Source organism: Dromiciops gliroides, chromosome 5 (assembly GCF_019393635.1).
Source record: "Dromiciops gliroides isolate mDroGli1 chromosome 5, mDroGli1.pri, whole genome shotgun sequence".
Classification (NCBI taxonomy): Eukaryota; Metazoa; Chordata; class Mammalia; order Microbiotheria; family Microbiotheriidae; genus Dromiciops; species Dromiciops gliroides.
Window position 1 is genome coordinate 241826238 of NC_057865.1, and position 14610 is coordinate 241840847.

Here is a 14610-nt window from a genome sequence, read left to right on the forward strand (position 1 = left end):
GGTCTATATCTAGTTTATACCAGCAATTTTTGTCAAGCAGTGAGTTCTTGCTTCAAAAGCTTGGATCTTTGGGTTTATCAAATATTATATTACTATGGTCATTTACTACAATGAATTGTGTACCTAATCTATTGCACTGATCTACCACTCTATTTCTTAGCCGCTACCAGATTATTTTGATTATTACTGCTTTATAATACACTTTGAGATCTGGTACTGCTAGGCCACCTTCCTTCACTTTTTCCCATTGATTCCCTTGATATTTTTAACCTTTTGTTCTTTTATGATTATTTTTCTAGCTTTATAAAATAATAGTTTGGGTAATTTGATTGGCATGGCGCTGAATAAGTTAAATTAGTTTAGGTAGAATTGTCACTTTTATTTTGGCTTGGCATATGCATAAGCAATTAATACTTTTCCAATTATTTACATTTGACTTTATTTGTGTGAAAAATCTGACCTCCCTTTAGAAAAACTCACCACAATAGGGTCACTATTGGCCCACTTTGTCAGTCAAGTAATTGTTGGGAAAAGTCAAGGGTGGCTTTAAAATAGATTGAAACATTTTGCTTTTGTTTTTCAAATGCCACTCAACTATAGATTGTCAATTTGGGGAAGAAATGGATTCTGAGGCACAAAACTAAATTCTTTACTAATTGAAATGGAACCAAATGAAATCCTCAACTCCTCTCTGAGGAACCAGTCAATTACTGACTTGTTATTGCAGTCAGTCCAAGAAAAGTGAGCAAGTCAACATTGAACTATCAGAAATAATTTGCTCAGATTTGGTAACAAATTTGGTAATAGATTTTGCAATAAATTTGGTAGTGCACTGCTAGGATCTCCTAAAAATCATAGAAGGCTGCAAGAACAACTTTCTTTTTATTTGACTAGTAAATTTGACATTCATAAATATGTAACATTGCATAAACAAAGTAAGGGGTTCTTTTTCCTTTAGTTCTGCTCTCTCTTGTCTTCCTTCTCTATATACACTATTATGGGCCTTTTGTTGACATATAATCACTGCTCTTACCACCCCCTCTGTACACACCCTCTCAGTGACTTATACTAATAATTTAATAATTTTTGATCAGCACTTGTGAATTCAGGAGACTTAGGAGCTCCCCAGGATTAAAATCCCTTTATCAATATAGATTTCCATCAGTTCTGCCACTGCTGTAGTTGCTTGGGGCATTGAGAGAACCAATCAATATGTGTCAGGACCAGACTTGAACTCAGTTCCTCTTGACACAAAAGTCAGCTCTCTATTGCCTACACATACTACACACCACAGACAGACAGAAAGACACACACACACACACACACACACACCACCACCACCACCACCCTGTACGTCTCATAAAAATACTCAATAGTAATAGTAGTTAATATTTATGAATGATTTTAAGATTTGCAAAGTGTTTCTCGTACTTTATCTCATTTCATTTTCACAACCAAGAGATAGGTGCTATTATTTTCTTACTTACGGATGAGGAAATTGAGGCATGTAAAGTGACTTATCTACGGTCACAGTTGTTAAGTGTTAAAAAAAAATATTAGAACTCAGGTCCTCCTGACCTCAATTCAAGGGTTGTTTCTGTTTCCACAATACCCTTCTACCTTATAAAGTTAAGTGCCTGAGACTCATGAAGATTAAGGGACACTGTATTGGGTGGGGATTTGAATTCATCTCTTCCTTATTCTACTCAAATCTAGCACTCTAGGCACTGTGATATCCTGCCTCTCTCTCACACATACACAATTTAAAAAAGGAAATGGGGGAAATGATCTTTTCTTTTCTCTAAATGAATTAAAGGAGTTATTTGCTTATTGCTCTAAAATAGGTTTGTAGTTAAGTCATTTAAGAAGCTTTCCCAGGTTTTTTTTGTTTGTTTGTTTGCTTGTTTTTGCAGGGCAATGAGGGTTAAGTGACTTGCCCAGGGTCACACAGCTAGTAAGAGTCAAGTGTCTGAGGCTGGATTTGAACTCAGGTCCTCCTGAATCCAGGGCCAGTGCTTTATCCACTCTGCCACCTAGCTGCCCCCACCTTACCAGTTTTAAGAGATAGAAAAGACACCCATAAATTACCTCTTGCAAAGTCTATAAGTTAACATCTCGCCTCTTGGAAGACATTTTCTCATGTTTCTGTACATAAATATAGGGGTCAAATCTGGGAACTGTTAAAAGGACTATACTTTTTTTGTGTGTGAGGCAATTGGGGTTAAGTGACTTGCCCAGGGTCACACAGCTAGTAAGTGTCAAGTGTCTGAAGCCGGATTTGAACTCAGGTACTCTTGAGTCCAGGGCCGGTGCTTTATCCACTGCGCCACCTAGCCGCCCCAAGGACTATACTTTTTGCAGATATAAAATTCAGTTTTTGTATCCCTAGTACTTAGCACTATGCCTGGCACATTGATTAAATATTGTATCTATGTATTCCAAGGACTATTTTGGGACCTACAGATAGAAGAGGAGGGGCAGGAACAGCAGAGCCTGTGTCCACCTTCACCCCCCCCCCCCCCCCGACTTGAGAAAGTCAGGCTCCTGGGATCAGAATCTGGTAGAAGCTGATACAGTCAGTGGCTACTGAGGCATGTTAAGGTTAGGGCAGAGTCAGCTCATTCCTCCTTCTGTGTCACATGTGCCAATAATTAGGAAAACCCTCAGTTGTGGAGGAAAGATAATTATTACCTAGGACAGAGGAGGACGAGGGGTTGAGTTGGTAGAACAGGCAGGAATCAAAAATCCAGGTCAGTCTGGTTCCCTGGATGGCTGAGATCCAAGAGACTTAAGAGAGAGAGGTTGTTGAGCAAATAACTCAGACCTGAAGGAATCTGTAGGAAATTAGGAAATGCAAAGAGTGTTAGGGAATTGAATGATTTTTCCAATTCAACATGATTTCCTACACCTCTGAAATTTATATTGTGGAAGCTTATTTGCTGAGCCCCTTTCCCAAAATCCCTCCTCATTTGCTACACAGTGGATGGAGACACATTGTACTTAAACCCACATGATCACTAATTTTTACAATTATTTTCTTTGCAGTTAATTCTTAACTCCAGACTTCCAATAATATTTTGCCACTCTTTCCTTTAGCTAGCAATACTGACTAAAATACCAGAAAGAACACTTACAAGCTTTATTCATGGTCTTCTTGTTGAGTCATTTCAGTGGTGCCTACTCTCTGTTATCCCATTTGGGGTTTTCTTGGCAAAGATATTGGAGTGGTTCACCATTTCCTTCTTCAGCTCATTTTACAGATGAGGAAACTGAGGCAAACAAGGTTAAGTGACTTGCCCAGGGTCACACAGCTAGTAAGAGTCTGAAGCTGGATTTTAACCCAGTTCATGTTTAGGGACCAACTGTATGTAAAATGCTTAGACAGGCAAAGTTTGCCTTGGGTATACTTATTCCTTAGTCTACTATCACTATGTAAGTACCACCAGGGGCTGTGTCCTCCAGGGGCTGTCCACCAGGGTTTGGCACTCTGGATGCAATATTCTCTTCCCGCATGAAGAAACATGTGACTTTTCACAATCCAGATTTTTCACAAAGCCAGACTCACATACCATGGTTTCCCTTCAATAGCCAGGGCCACCATATTTCTGATTTATTCTTGGCTTTCCTTACCCTTACCTTTATGACCTTAAGCCCTCCCTGTTCCCTATGAAAACTTTCCTGCTCAATATTTTGCATTTGTGTGTTTGTGTGTCTGTGTGTGTGTGTGTGTGTGTGTGTGAATTTGACATCTGTCTTCATACCTTACTATACTTCTGCCCTTAAGACAGCAGGATTGCTACTACTTTTGGGGAAAGGGTTGGTCAAAGTTTCTCCTATGACGTCACTTCCAAACCTACATGAATTGATAGGACAATGCCGTTAGGGGATCTTGGAGTTTTCTGCAGACCCTTTGTCACAGAATCTTTATATTTCCTCCCCTCACATGTGTTTTCTATTTGGATCTCTCCCTCTCTATGTTCCCTTGGGGACATACCCTTGGTTGGTGATTAGGGAATATCTATAGATGTTAAGGGAAAGAATCTATCTGGGAAAAATGATTCAGTCTAAATCATAATCTGGATGAGTAAATGGAAAACAGCCTGAGATCTCATTGGCTTTTTTGACTGCTATATTGCACTTTTGACTTATGTTGATGGAAGTCCACTAAACCTCTGAGTTGTTTTTCAGATGTACAATCTAGCCAAGAAGTGGATGTGTTGAACTCATGTAAAATTTATATATTCAATTCCAGTTTCATAAATTTGGCCCAGCATTCCAGCCTGTCAAGATCTTTTTGGGTCCTATTATCTAATGTGTTAGCTACTCCTCCTAGCTTCATGTCAGCTGCACATTTGGTAAGCATAGTATCTAGGTCTTTATCCAAGTAAAAAGTAAAAGGTTAGACACCACAGTTCCAATATAGATCTCTGGAAAACTCCAATAGATACCACATTCCAAACTTACACCAGACTACTAATGAATATTGTGAGTCTGGATGTCCAACCACTTCTGAATTCATCTAATTATACCAGCATCTAGCCCTTATCTTGTTCATAAGAATAGCTATCAATTCCTCATTACTGGTCAGAATCAGATCCAGAATAGATATTCCATTCATTCATTGTTTTCTCAGCTCTTTGAAGGATAAAATTATCATTAATGCAGTCATTCTTTTCCTCACCTTTTTAATACATTCTCATATTTTTATTTTATTTTATTTTATTTTGGTGAGGCAATTGGGGTTAAGTGACTTGCCCAGGGTCACACAGCTAGTAAGTGTTAAGTGTCTGAGGCTGGATTTGAACTCAGGTACTCCTGACTCCAGGGCCGGTGCTCTATCCACTGAGCCACCTAGCTGCCCCATTTTTATTTTATTTTAATTAATTTTTTCTTTTGGTGAGGCAATTGGGGTTAAGTCATTTGCCCAGGGTCACACAGCTAGTAAGTGTTAAGTGTCTGAGCAAGTCACTTACTCCTCATTGCCCCACAAAACAAACAAACAAACAAAATTATTTTCTTCCAGTTACATGTAAAAGCAATTTAAAACAATTTTTAAAAATCTTGAGTTCCAAATCCTTTTCCCCTTCCAGTCCTCCATCCTCCCTGAGATGGTAAGCAATCCAATCTGATATGCAATATACATGTGCAATCATGTAAAACATATTTCCATATTATTCATTTTGTGGAAGAAAATGCAAACCAAAAAAAAAATAGAGAAAGAAAGTGAAAAATAGCACCTTTTGATCTGCATTCAGATTCCATCAAGTCTTTCTCTGGAGGTGGATAGAATTTTTCATCATAAGTATGTGTATGTCTGGCCCTGGATTCAGAAGGACCTGAGTTCAAATCCAACCTCAGACACTTGACACTTACTAGCTGTGTGGCCCTGGGCACACTTAACCCTCATTGCCCTAACCCTCCCCCCACCCCCCCCCCAAAAAAAGTGTGTGTGTGTGTGTGTGTGTGTGTGTGTGTGTGTGTGTCAGAAGTGAGACCTACACTCAAATCTGCTGTTTTCCAAATTAGCACTTTTCCTTTATTCCAAACTGAAAACAAAAAAAAGGACAGGTAATGAAAATGATCCATTATTTAGTTCACATTTAGATTTATCACCTTCCTAACTGGGAAAGCAACGAATGCAAAATGAATTATTACAGAAATTCCTTTTGTCTTAAATTCCAGTGTTAAGAACTTGTGGCCCTGGGGCAAAATAAAATAAATCTTCTTGATTGGAACTTCTTGTCTGAGACCTGGATTTAGTCAGAGGACCTGGGTTTGAATCTTGGTCCCGTTACTACTTGTGTGGCTTTGTAGAAGTCAGTTCCCCCCAGGCTTAAAATTCCTTTTTCCATAAAATAAGGAGATGAGACTACAAGATCTCCAAGGTTTCTTTTAGCTCTTAATCCTTGGAATATATTGAGGTACATTTCAGAGAGGGAAGGAGAAGATGGTTGTTACAGTGGCAGGGGTAATATTTCAGTTGGACGGAAGCTAGTGTATTTGACTTGAGAACTTGATTTTTATCTTTCATCAGGGCTTGGGTTGTTAAGGGTTAAAAGGGTGCACTACAGCATCGTAGGGTTCCATTAAAACATTTCATTACAGCTGTGACAGCTGGGGAGGGGAGTTATTGATTATAATTCTGCAGAGTATTTGTGAGTGCCAGGAAGTAGGTAGATTGCTGGCATATGACCAAGCTTGTGGAGACTAGCCTTAATGCAGAGGTTTGTGGATAGAGTTATGGTGAATAGTTTACATTATTGAGTGTGAGAAAATTGAGTGACAGTAGGAGACATCACACATTCTATTTTACCTAGAATCTCCTTCTCTGAAACCAATGTGTCTATGTAGAGTCCTTAAAATCTTGAAGGTTTGTTGACAGTTATATTTGCATATGAAAGGAAGGCATTTAGAACAAAAGATTTGAGGTGGAGGGAAGCTGCCCAGGAACACCTTCACCCTAGCAACAGGCAGCTAGGTAATACAGTGGATAGAGTGCTAAACCTGGAGTCATAAAGATTCATTTTCTTCAGTTCAAATATGGCCTCAAACACTTACTAGCTGTGTGACCCTAGGCAAGTCACTTAACTTTGTTTGCCTCAGTTGCCTCATCTGTAAAATGAGCTGGAGAAGGAAATGGCTAACCGTTCTAGTATCTTTGCAAAGAAGATCTGAAATGGGGTCATGAAGAATCAGACATAACTGAAAAATGCTGGAACAAAAATATGCATACACAGAGTTTGAGTACAGAAATATATTTCACTTAATAGGGAAATTAAAGGTTTTGGAGAACGGGGGCAGGGAGAGTAAGAAGGGAGAGTATATTCAAGGATGGTTTGGTCATAAGCAAAAATAACCAAAAAAGTGTATGTGAGTCATGAATAGGGGCTTAAAACAAAATAAACTGTAATAATTTGTGTCTGGAGGGAAAAGAATAACAGCAGGAGAGTAGAAGCCTATTGTATCAAGCATAGAGTCCTGATGCTAAACAGACTCCTCACTTACCACCCTCTTCTTTGCTAGGAAACAAAGAAAGGAAAAAGTATAAGGGAATGGAATGGAGGAAAATACAAAATTGATGACCATAACTGTGAATGTAAATGAGATGAACTTACCCATAAAACAGAAGAGGGAAGCAGAATGGATCAGGAATAAGAATCCAACAATATTTTTTTAAATAAGAAACATATCTGAAATATAAAGATTCATATAGAGATTAGTAAGGAGCTAGAGCAAAATCTGAAATGAAAAGGATAGAGGTAGCAATCATGACAAGGCAACAGGAAAAAGAGACTTGATTAAATGAAAAGGGAAATATATTATGCTGAAAGATACCATAAGCAATAAATTAATAGCAATACTTATCATATAAGGAATGAGTTAAATGAGTTAAAGGGAAAATAGACAATGCAACTTTGATAATGGGGGGACCTCATTTATTCTTTCAGACTTAGACAAATCTAACTAAAACAACATTTAAAATGAGTTTAGGACCTTAATAGAATTTTAGAAAAGTTATAAATTATAGATGTATAGTGATGATTGAATGGGAATAGAAATGAACATACATATTTCTCTGATGTGTGGCACCTTTACAAAAATTAGTTGTGTATTTATTGTATTGAGTGTAGTGTATTTATGTATCATGTATAAAAACCTCATAGTTGTATAAAAGTAGAAATATTTTAAATGAATTTTATGATGACTGCCGTGAAATGAATGTTTTATTCAGTAAAGATTCACTGAAGAAATGACTAAAAATTAGTTAGAAACTAATAGCTTAATAGTAAATAATGGTTGGGTCAAAGAACAAATCCTAGAAACAAATATTTTTGTTAAAGATAATAACAAAGATGAAACAACATACCAAAATTTTAGGTTATATCCAAAATAGTTCTTCAGGGAAAATTTATGCCTCCAAACACTTCCAATAAAAAAGAGAGAAAGAATATATAAGTGAATTGGGCATGAAACTAGAAAATTTTAAAAAGCAACAAATTAAAAAATCTCATTTAAACAACAAAACAGATATCCTGAAAGTCTAAAAAGAGATGAACAAAAATAAAGGTTAAAAAACTCATTAAATTAGTGAATACCACTAGAGACTGGTTTTAAAAAATAAGATAGATAAATCATTGGGGGGGGGGAATTTGATTTTTTTTTTTTTAGTGAGGCAATTGGCATTAAGTGACTTGCCCAGGGTCACACAGCTAGAAAGTGTCAAGTGCCTGAGGCTGGGTTTGAACTCAGGTCCTCCTGAATCCAGGGCTGGTGCTTTATCCACTGTGCCACCTAGCCAGAGGCAGCAAGATTAACATTAAAATGCCTAGATTAACAGAACAAGAAATAGAGGAATCAGTCTAAGAAAAGGAAATTGAACAAGTGACAAGTGAATTCCCAAAGGGAGAAAAAAACAACAATCTAGGACCAGATGGATTTACCAGTGAATTCTGTCAAATGTTCAAAGGAAAAATGATTGCAATATTACATAAACTGAAAAAAAAAGGAAGAGAAGGGAGAGACAAAACAAAGGAAATTATAGACCAACATCCCTATTGATATTGATACAAATGTTTCAAATAAAATATTAGCAGAGAGACTAAACAAATCACAAAGATTATATCCAATGACCAGGTTCAATAGATATCAGGAATTCAGAATTAACTTAATGTTAGGAATATTGTTGAAATAATAGATTATATTAATGATACCACCAACAAAATCATATGATTATATCATTAAATGTAGGAACATCCATTTCTGTTAAAAAACAAACTGAAAACATAAGACCAAATGGACCTTTCTTTTATTTGATAAGTAATACATATCTGAAAACCCCAAACTCCAGCTACTAGGATAAGAATTCACTATTTGACAATACTTCTGGGAAAACTGGGAAGAAGTCTGGCAGAAAAAACACATAGGGTTTATATTTCTCTCACCATAGTTTACATATCTCTCTCACGATATTCCAAGATAAGCTCTTACTGGATATGGAACTTGGACATTAAGGGTGATATCATAAACAAATTAGAGGACCAAGGAAGAAGTTGTCTTTCAGATTAAAGATAGGGAAAGAATTCATGACCCAATGAGTACTAGAGAGAATCACAGAAGATAACATGGCAATTTTGATTAGATAAATTAAGGTGTGGGTTTTTTTTTTCACAAACAAAACTAATGCAGCTAAAAATTTGAAGCAAAACAGATACCTGGGAAAACAATCTTTGTAGCAAGTTTCTCTGATAAACTAAGAAAATATAGGGAATAAATTCAAATTAATAAGACTAAGCCATTCTTTTTTTTTTCTTTTTTTGTGGGGCAATGAGGGCTGAGTGACTTGTCCATGGTCACACAGCTAGTAAGTGTCAAGTGTCTGAGGCTGGATTTGAACTCGAGTCCTCCTGAATCTAGGGCCAGTGCTCTATCCACTGCACCACGTAGCTGCCCCTTCTAAGCCATTCTTGAATTGATAAATGGTCAGAGGATATGAATAGGTCGTTTTCTGAGGAAGAAATCCAATGTATTAATATCCATATTAAAAATGTTCCCAAATTACTAATAATTAGAAAGATGTAAATTAAAGCAACTCTGAAGTTTTACCTCACACCCATCAGATTGGTAAAATTGACCAAAAAAAAAAAAAAAAGGAAAAAGACAAATATTTGAGGGGTTCTGAGAAAACAGGCACATTAATGCATGGTTGGTGGAGCTGTGAACTACTCTAGCCCCTTTGGATATTGATTTGGGATTATACCCACAAATTTACTAAACTGTGCATGCCCTTTGACCAAAAAAAGGGAGGAAAGGACCCATATGTCCAAAAATACCTGTGGTACCTCTTTTTTTTTTTTTAGTGGTAAAGAATTGGAAAGTGAGAGAGTACCCATCAACTGGGGAAAAGGCTGAACAAGATGTGGTATATATGAATGTCATGGAATACTGTGCTGTAAGAAATTATGAAGGGGACTGTTTCAGAGAAAATTGGAAAGATTTGTATGAACTGATGCAGGGTCAAGTGAGCAGAACTAGGAGAACACCAGATACAATAACAACATTGTAAAGACACCTATGAAAGACTATATATGCATATTTGTGTATATGTGTGTGTCTATGTATGTATCTGTGTATATATCTATAGATATTGATATCGTTATATCTATCTAAATACAGGTGTGTATATGTATGTTTATATGTACAGGCATAGTACACACATACATATACACACATACATAGCGAATGTAGAGTGGGGAGGGGGGGAGTTGAGAGATAAATAAATAAACAACAACAGCAACAGCAAAATAAATAAAAAAGTGATAATCCTTCTGTAATTTCTGGTCACAATGATTTAGTCCTGGATTGCGATCATATATTCTTCCCTTTTCACAAGCCAATTCCTGTGATCTAGCCATTGGTTGCATTCCATTTTTGTTGATGTTAATGGACAGAGTTCATGTGGGATTTATTCATGGAGGGCCTTTTGATTCCATTCTTGGATTTTAGCCATTATCTTTAAATTAAGCAAATCAGATGTCACATACCTATTAGCATCTTTTGCATAATGAAACGATGTTGGCTTGTTCTGAAAGTATCTCTGAAGTTTTTTTTTTTTAAACCATGTTCTCTAAGGATGTCAAACAAACCTCTTCATTGTTAATTTTTCTATAGCTATCCTAGGGCGATGGACTTCAAGTTCTGTTAGGATTTCTTCCAGATTTATTTATTTATTTTTATTTTTTTAGTGAGGCAGTTGGGGTTAAGTGACTTGCCCAGGGTCACACAGCTAGTAAGTGTTAAGTGTCTGAGGCCGGATTTGAACTCAGGTACTCCTGACTCCAAGGCTGGTGCTCTATCCACTGCGCCACCTAGTTGCCCCTCTTCCAGATTTATAATGGTCGACTTTATAGCTCCAAAGGCATGGATTAACAGTTAAAATCTGGCCTCAGACACTTACTAACTGTGTGACCCTGGGCAAGTCACTTGACTGCTGTCTGACTCCATTTGCTCATCTGTAAAATGGGGATAATACTGGTACCTCCCTTGAAGGATTGTTGTGGATCAAATGAGATAATAATTGTGAAGTGTTTAGCACAGTGCAGTACATGCCACATCAGTGTTACTATTATTATTAACATTGTTGTGTTTGAGGTGTTAATTCCTTTAGGTGCATTCTTCCTATTGACCTTTGATTTCCTGATGTCAGCAATTTTCTTAACATATTCTGCTATAACGTAGCCTTCTCCTTGATATCTTTATGCTTGATATGTCTGACCTGGAAGAGTCCACCATATTTGTGGGTATTGCCAAGCCTTCAGTCTCTATCATTCCTTGAAGTACTTAAAGAATTTTACACTAATCATATCTAAATGCCATTTTGATATTGTTATTATTATTATCATTATGCAAGTCATTACTGGAAATGTTCTACTTAAATAGAACCTACTTAAGTATATAAACCTACTTAAGTATATAAATATATGAATGCAAATAGATTCATGTAAATAGATTTTATATAAAAGTGAATTTATATACAATTTATATTTTATAGAAAAGTTTATATATAATGTACAAAAGTATGAATATAAATTCATCAAATGGTTTGGTTTTGTTTCCTTTTGGTTTTGGGGTCCCTCAGAAACCCTGATTTTTCTGAGATGATGAAATTCCATTACAGAATCATTAGGAAAATATTGCTGTTAGAGAGATGTGTTTTTGTAACTTGGGATCATCAGAAGTACAACATAATCCCTAGCTTTGGCCTCTTCTGGTGGCTTAAAGGAAGGCATTTACCTCAGCATTTTTTTGTTTGGGGGGGGGTGTCTCTTTCTCCTTACACATAATTCCTTTTTTTGTTTGTTTGTTTGTTTTGTTCAAGGCAATGAGGGTTAAGTGACTTGCCCAGGGTCACACAGCTAGTAAGTGTCTGAGGCCAGATTTGAACTCAGGTCCTCCTGAATCCAGGGCTGGTGCTTTATCCACTGCGCCACCTAGCTGCCCCCACACATAATTCCTGAAAGGGGTTGGCGCCACTCTATGCTGTGGCCCTGATAGAATCCAAATATATGTTGGTGATCACACTGGTTTCAGGCCTCATACAAGATGTCCTGGTGCTTCTGCCTGGTTTTTGAGAGGGTCCCGTCTCTTGCTGCAGGTTTGAGGGGTGCATTGCCCTCTCTCCTTGCACACTGATTTAGGGGGATTGGCTCCGTGCTCCCACTGCCTTGCTGTGGACAGGCCAGAACTCCCCAGGCCTCAGACCCTGATTACTGCAACCTGTAATGGTTTCCCCCTTCCCCCTGGTCTGTCCTGCCAGGAGCACCCTCAAAATTCTAGCCTCAAGAGATCAGATTATGCCTATGTCTCCCTACCTACAGGTATACAAACTCCCTTGGCCCATCTCTGCTCAGAGACCAGTTTCCGACCATTGACCATAACTCATGTTGGTTTCCATCTGCCTTCATGTGACTGGGATGAATGGGCTTATTTATTGTAATTTCCTTTGATGCTCTTGACCATTTTTTTTTCTGGTGCCCCTTTTAGATATATTTGCTGGAGTGTATGTAAAATAACTGAGTTCCTTCCTCTTTTTTTTTTTTTTTTGGGCAGGGCCATGGGGATTAAGTGACTTGCCCAGGGTCATACAGCTTGTAAGTGTCAAGTGTCTGAGGCTGGATTTGAACTCAGGTCCTCCTGAATCCAGGGCCGGTGCTTTATCCACTGCACCACCTAGCTGCCCTGAGTTCCTTCCTCTTAAACTTTTCACATTGCTATCTGAACTGGAAGCCTCCTCACAATGTCAAATTCCTTTTTCTTATTGGAACCCATCTCTTCAACACCCATGTTCTTCTGGTGATATCTTAGATGCTAATAAAAGATGGTGCAGTGGATAGAGCACTGTACTCAGAGTTAGGAAGACCTCAGTTAAATTCCTGCTTCAGACACCTTCTTGCTGTGTGACCCTGGGTAAGTCACTTAATATTTCTCAGACTCAGTTTCCCCAGTGAGGATAACAATAGCACTTATATCAAGGGTTGTTGTGAGGATCAAATGAAATAATGTATATAAAGTGCTTTATCAACCTTAAGGTGCTGTATAAATATTAGCTATTATTATCAATAACAATTAATTACATTTTCCAAAGTGCTTTCCCATGTATTTTCTTCTTTGATTCTCACAATAAGCCCTCTGAAGTATAGGTATTATTCCCATTTTACAGATGATGAAACTGAGGCTACAAAAAATAAAGTGACTCGCTCAGGGACACCTACCTCTTTGGTATTTGAAGCAGATTGCAATCTCTTGACTCCAAGGGTAATGTTCTATGCACTAGAGAATCCACTAAGATATTAGAAGAATTAGAAACACCAATAGTCGAAGGACAATGGAAAGAGCCATCATGGGTCCGAGCATGTTGTTGAAGCATGTTTATTATTACTTACCTGGGAAAAGCTGCATATAAAGAATATTATAGGGAGGACATGCCTGACTTGAAAAGGAAGCAGACTGTTCATTTGGTGAGAATGAGAGACAAGAGGTCGAGATGCAGAGTGTTGCACTGTTGACCACGTGGTATTAAAGAAGAAGAAGAACGTTGATGGTGCATCAGATGGAACCTCTGCAGATGCATGGGAAAACATGGACAAGAATTTCACGGGGTGAGAAGATGTGTTAGGGTCACAATCTATATCAGTGAACAGGGCGACCAACATGAAAAGTACCAACTCTTCTGTCCTCAGACATTTCTATTCTAGCCAGGGGTGAGCTGCTTTAACAACCTCTCTCTGAAAAAAAAAAATGTATGCACAGTGGGCAGCTCGGTGGCACAGTGGATAAAACTCCAGCCCTGGATTCAGGAGGACTTGAGTTCAGATCCGGCCTCAGACACTTGACGCTTACTAGCTGTGTGACTCTGGGCAAGTCACTTAACCTTCATCACCCCATCCCCCAAAAAAGTATGCACAACACAATTTTTAGTTTAATCTGTATTATTAACATATTTTCCTTCATGTTCTTAAGTCTAGGCAATCAGAAAATAATAAATCAAGCCCTGATTTGTAATGTTTGTCAATTTCCAAGGAGAAAATGCTTGCACTGAAAATTTAACAATCGGCTCTTAGAGCTGATTGAACCTGGCTCCAGCACACCTCTGTTTCTATCCTTCCCTCTCCCCTGTTTGCCTGAAACAGTCTAGACAAATCTTTGCAGTCAAGTGGAAGCAGAATTGGATTTGGAATCACTTGGGTTATAATCCTGGCTCCCACCCTTCCTACCTGCATGATTTTGACTAATTCGCTTCCTTTCTCTGAAGCTGCTATGGCCTCCCATGTAAAGAGCGGGGATGGGAGGGCTGCCTTGTGCTGGGTAATTTGTGAGATCCTTTTTCTTACTCACACCTGCTACAGAGGAAATGGAAATTTTAGCATCTCTCTAGTGTGTTTTATCTATGCAGTATGTGTCATAAAAAGGGTCCAAAGCCTTGAGTTATATTTCAGTGTGAACCAGATGGATTTCCTTTAAGGAGAAAAAAAAATTGCGAAGGGTCTATTAGCACACTTGCCTGTAATCAAATGCTTATTACATGCATTGTAGTGCAAATAAAATTGTTGTGGT

The 14610-nt window shown here is 37.9% G+C and overlaps 1 protein-coding gene across 1 annotated transcript in view; it reads left to right on the forward strand.

The window, feature by feature from the left end:
• Positions 1-13594: 13594 nt before the first annotated feature.
• MYRFL (myelin regulatory factor like) overlaps positions 13595-14610 on the forward strand; it is a 150272-nt gene continuing 149256 nt past the window's right edge. Inside the window, exons 1-2 of the mRNA XM_043967689.1 lie at positions 13595-13655; positions 14309-14361. Coding sequence (XP_043823624.1) covers positions 13595-13655; positions 14309-14361 — 114 coding nt within the window. The remainder of the gene's footprint in view (positions 13656-14308; positions 14362-14610) is intronic.